Source organism: Tripterygium wilfordii, chromosome 18 (assembly GCF_013401445.1).
Source record: "Tripterygium wilfordii isolate XIE 37 chromosome 18, ASM1340144v1, whole genome shotgun sequence".
Classification (NCBI taxonomy): Eukaryota; Viridiplantae; Streptophyta; class Magnoliopsida; order Celastrales; family Celastraceae; genus Tripterygium; species Tripterygium wilfordii.
The window spans coordinates 3468514-3474303 of NC_052249.1; the positions used below are offsets into that span (position 1 = coordinate 3468514).

At 35.0% G+C, this 5790-nt stretch overlaps 1 protein-coding gene across 2 annotated transcripts; it reads right to left on the reverse strand.

The window, feature by feature from the left end:
* Nucleotides 1-695: 695 nt before the first annotated feature.
* LOC119983907 (protein ABIL1-like) lies at nt 696-5519 on the reverse strand. 2 transcript variants are annotated; one of them, XM_038827647.1, is made up of 10 exons: nt 5328-5519; nt 5099-5218; nt 3466-3548; nt 2465-2615; nt 2289-2388; nt 2069-2161; nt 1906-1990; nt 1733-1785; nt 1537-1634; nt 696-1060 (listed from the first exon to the last, which is right to left on the reverse strand). In XM_038827647.1, exons 2-10 carry the CDS (start codon nt 5186-5188, stop codon nt 905-907), a joined length of 909 nt encoding a protein of 302 aa, XP_038683575.1. In that variant the 5' UTR covers nt 5189-5218; nt 5328-5519; the 3' UTR covers nt 696-904. The 2 variants fall into 2 exon arrangements, with proteins under 2 accessions (XP_038683575.1, XP_038683574.1); XM_038827646.1 differs by having other exon boundaries at nt 1724-1785.
* Between the last annotated feature and the right edge of the window lie 271 nt (nt 5520-5790).

Consider the following 5790-nt stretch of genomic DNA (forward strand, 5'->3'; position numbering starts at 1 on the left):
ATGGGTATTCTTAAGTCTATGCCTATTGAAGAAGAAGGGTAAATATGGGAACATGAATCTACTAACTTTTTAAAAGAGACACCTATGCGAAAAAAAGGAACTTACATGGAAAAGAGATTTTCAAGTGGACCTATGTGTCCATAAATTGTCAGTGGTACTTATATGACATTTGTTAAATAATTTTACCACTCTCATTTTGCACAAGGTGTTAAAACCATGGTTGTCAAAATCCCGATTTTAATCGTAAGATCGTACGATCTTAGGTAACCAAAACAATTCGAATCGATGTAAAATCCCAAAATTAATAAAATTCATCGATCTTACCTTACGATTTTACCCGATCTTACCGATTTTAACCTTAATAATCGTGCACAATTATTGTGTTTGTTTTTCATAGTTCTCTGGAGGTCTTAAAAATTACAATTTTATGAAATATTAACATGTCTATAAATAAATAATAATCACGTTTTTGAACTTTTTATTACCTATACACTATAGTATATTATATCATGTTAATTATTTATTTAGAAATAAATAATTATATTATTTTACATTTATTTTTTAAATTTTATAAAATCTTACGATTTTACGATTCGATTTTGCATGCCTTCCACCGATCTTACATAAGATCCCGATTTTGACAACCTTGGTTAAAACAAGGTTATACCACCCATTTTTACAATAATAAAGAGGTCTTACCCAGAAAATATGCAAGGTGCTGATATAAAGCATGCATGATCTGCACTAGCAGAATAAAATCAAGCAATTAACTAGTTACAGACGATCCAGTTGCTATAAAAAGAAAACACTAGTTACAGACGAACTGATGATATCAACAAGCATACAACAATTACAGGCAACATGATTAAGGTTTGAAAATTGACATGATTAACTCGCTAAGGGTTCATGAGACATAAGTGGCCTTCGGTTTGGGAGTTTTTTGTTTGACAAAGAAAGCTGAAAGTACGCTTTTGCTATGAACTGGGGCACGAACCATCTCACGCCTTGTGTTCTCAAATGATCTGAATGCTGTCAAAGGTTTGGTTCCCTCCCGCTGGTCCTGCAAAAGTAGTTCATGAGCGTTTTGTTCCTGTCGTCTATATGTATGAAATGCATGCTTCTTAAAAATAGACATCTAAAAACAGGACTGATACGAGGAACCCTATCATTCATCCAATTTAAGAATAAAATCATTCCAGCCCAATAATTACAGCCCAAAATCAAGAAATCACACTAGAATAAAGTGATTGAAGTGACAAAAAATCGTCTTGGCCCAACTATCGGTCAACACACAATCCACTAAGCACAGCTGGTCAAAACAGAATCAAAGCCTAACAAGCTTTTAGATCTTGACCTTAAGATGCTCTCATGATAGATCATGGAAAACAGAAAATGTTATGGACACGGCCTTTCCGAACGAGCACAACAAACAAACAACCAAGACACCCAAAAATTATCCGTACTCTAGTTAAAAGTATCAAGTGCATATTTAGAAGAATGCTGGATATGTGTATGATCTTGTCGATTAGAAATTACCCTGCGTCTGACACCAAATGTTTGCATTACTGCAGGACCTCCACTTGCGAAAAGAGCTGGAGGTGAAGAAGATTTTGTCCATGTATTCACTTCATTATCTGCATGCAAAAGAAATCAATGAATATATAATTCTCATAGAGATTGCATTCGCAAGCAGAACATACAAAACTACTGGGTGCCAATATACTATGCATACCCAACAGATTGAAAACCCCAGATGTTTTCCCATAAGATTTTGCTTCTTCATTGCTGCAAAATAAGGATCTGTCAAAGCCTCTATGGTTACAAAAAATGAGGAAAGATCTGTGAACTGAAAACAACATAGCTACTGACAGTTAAAACATTATTGCCAAGTTCCGATTAACTAACCTAGTCAAAGTTTGCGAAGTCCCTTTCAAGGTAGACTTTGTTTCCAAGGATAAATGCCAGGAAAGAGTTTTTGACGCAGGGCTACCTAAAAACATGACTTAGATATGAGAATTTAAAAACAAGACTGCAAGCCACAATAACATTCCCAAAGAAAACCTCAAACCTGATGGTTGTAGACGAGATATGGCTTGGAAATGATTTTGCCTGGGATCATTCTGTACAAGTGGGCTAAAGTGCACGTTCTTACTGACAGAATCTAGCTTGGAGATAAAGCCAATTGGAACACGGAAAAATGAAAAAATATGATTTGTGAGAAAGTGAAACAATAAATAGTCCCACACCACTTAGCACTCCCAGAAGAAGCTTATAATGATCTGTCTTACTTGGTAAAATGTAGTGCTTGTGATGTCTAGGGATAATCGACAACAGTTGCTGCTGCCTAAGACCTTCTTTATGTGCGTATGTTTGGCATGTAAGAAGTTTCTGATATTAACAAACTGGATAAGTATGGGTTTGCGATTTCATATACACATTCAGTAAGACTATGAGGGAAAAGTACCTGATTTAGACAAGAAACCTTCAGCTCCATGGTAGACGTGTCTAACAATTGCTGCTCAATAAGGTCAGTCAACTTGTATGCTACGGCACCCAGGTGATCAACGGCATTGACAAGAGCCCGGACGGCATAATCTTTCAGGTTGTCCAATACCCTAATAGACATTATGATAATAGAATCAAATTTTCACTTGAGAACAAATACCGCAATACCACATGTAATTCAAAAGTTGTATGTATATAGTCCACAAGTACTTGTTGACATCAATGGTCTAGTTCACAATTATCAAAAGCCCATGAAAGAGAAATTTACAGAAAGAATGCCTTGGAGAATAGCCACCAGGCATGAGAAATGAATCTAGTTATTCGTTTCCCTATTTTTTTCCCATTGTCCAAACAACAGATATCCAAAACTCATTGATTCCCAAAATACGACTTGGATCCAACACATCATCACATTAATTTTTGCAATGGGGGATATTCATTTGCATGAGACCATAATCAGTTCAACATCAATTCATTATCTTGGTATGAAAAGCTTTCAGGCAAGTTAGATATAGTTTCCATTAACAAAAAATTGCAAGCAGTCAACAGTATAACTGTATCAGCTCAATAAACCCTGAGATCTCTTGCTCTAATTTGTATCTATTTACAAATAACTACATGTACTCTTGAAAACATTGCAATAATATATTTTTGAGAAAATGTTTTCAGTAATCAGACTCTACCTCTATCAGTGATTCTCAATATTTTTTTCCATCTCATTTTGCTGCATACTCAATATTTTGTTTTTAATTTTGTTGCATACTCAACATAATCCGACACTTCATCCATACTCCATATTCAGGTGAGCACCTACAACTAATGGTGACCAGGAAGTTGACTTGCATGTCTCTAATATTACTACATTAGCCAGGTACACAAAAGACTACAATTTTCTGCAAATGAAACTGAACTTTGCAAAAGAAGAAGAGGTGAAATCACGAGGTAAAAACATATCCTCACATTTGCTTCTGCTCACTATGAAGATAAGATTTTTCACAATAATCTGCAGCAGAATAGAGCTGAGGCCGTAAGTTCTTCAGTTCCTGGGGAAAACCAAAAATATAAGAAACTTAAACCCTGAAATTAACTATGGCAACAATACGCTGTTCAATGTGCATCTCATGACCTGACAAAAAGAAACCATTTAAAGGATCCTTAGACATGCATAACAAGAACAGCACGATCCATTAAGAGTAAAGGGAACTACAGCGTTTACAGGATCCAATCAAAAAGGTTATGCACAAAATAAAAGAATTAAGGAACATATATAAAAGCGAGTGGTTTCAAGAGGTCATCTCCACAGGCGCCACCAATTGTGTCTATTACACAATGCAACTAGCAAGTACAAATTATCGGATTATTTGGATCCAACCAATGAAATTGGAACTATAATATTCTGTCATTGAAGGTGAAAACCAAACTCTGGTTTCTTTTTCTCATAGTCTGAACCATTAGTCTTTTAACACCTCCTGCCCTGACCAATTTCCCCATGCCCTCCTATACTAGCAAAAGAATCCGCTTTCTTTCTAGAAGGGCTAAGATGATATCTTTTTGACTGTTTTGTAATATAGAATAGAAGCTATTTTTTTGCTTCTTAGCAGACCATTAGACCTTCTAGAAATTTTAGGCTGTAATGATCATTGTTCTTACCAATATGCAAAGAAAAATCTATCTTGTCCAACCATCTAAAATGAATACAATCAAACATCATTCCTGGATTTACGATCTTGTCCAGACACATGGTTAATTTTAACATATTTATCAGTACAAAATGCAAGTACCAAAAACATGTCACCCAAAATGATGTGGGAAGTATGCGTAACCTAAACATCATTTTAGGAAGTTTTAGATTTTGTATGGTAGATTTGCATTGCTACCCCAGTACATAAAAAATAATCTCTCTCTCTCTACATTTATATATATATATAACATATTAACATTTCCAATGTATTCAACAGTACTTCTAAGGTGACATCCTTCATTTGTTTTCATTGTTCTTATATTACATATTAGTTATCTGTGGCAAAACTCCATCCACTAATCTCCATTATGAGCTTGTTTGTGCTCCAACATCCTTGTTGAATGTATTACATATATCCGCATTTATATGCCCAATCAATTTGAGGCATTACGACGAGTGATTAACACCATGCTCTCTTAAAGTTTCCCTTTCCACCCGTGTGCATACCTCAAAAGACAACCACATAAATATAAAAAAATAACAAGTGGAAAACTATAGTCTTACACAAAGCATCACTAGACTTCTCTCACATTGTTAGCATGATCCACAAATAGTCCATTTAACTTTTAAGCAAGCACAAGCTTTACTGACTCAAAAAACTTTCAAAGAGCAACAAATATCCAACCACACAAGCCATACTCAGAGGAGATAAAAGAAAAGATAATTGATAACAGACCTCATGTGAGACGCCATCTCTGATAAATGAAGTATCAACAACAACAAAAATGCAGTTTTAACAAATCAAGAGGCATCAATGCCATCAAATCAGTATCAGATCCGGTCTCAAATCCATACAAACAGAAATTCGAACATTTGAGCAAAATCATACATGCAAATAAATAATAGAGAAACCTGCAAGGCTTTGACGAAGCTCTTGCTACGCTCCATGGAGACCTCGTCGAAGGTCATAGCTGGATTGTCCAGTCTCAATTGCTCTTCCATCCCTGATCTCTCCCTACGACGTTATTTCTTCTGGGAAAATCAATTGTTTAGAAAAACAAGAAATGCAGAAACCTAGACAATAATAAAACTAAGAATAATTGAAACAAATGGAATAAACTATATAAAAACAGATAGATACATTAGCGATCCACTGTTAGATTCGTGTGGAGAGAGAGAGTGAGAGAAAGTAGAGAGAGAGGGAGTGAAGTAGAAGCGATTCCGGGAAAGTTTAAAGCGAGAATTGGAGTTGATAGCAAGGAAAAATGACATTTGAGAAAAAGGAAGAATATTTATTGCGGTTGTTGGGTTGGCAGAGTTCGGGAGAACTGGTGGCCTTTCAAACTAACTGCAAATTGGACTGAGGAGGTGCATCACGTAAGAAGACGAAAATACCCTGGTTATATATGTATTAGCTATTTTGCATAACGGCTAGAATAGTTCCTCATATTTGGGTGCCTAATATTATTATAATAATTTCTCTCTTTATTTCTATATTCTCTCTTCATTTTATATTTATCTATTTTGATTACCTATTTATATATTCTATTTTGATTTTTTTTTATCTATTTAGTTTATATTTTTCTATTGTATAATTACGATTC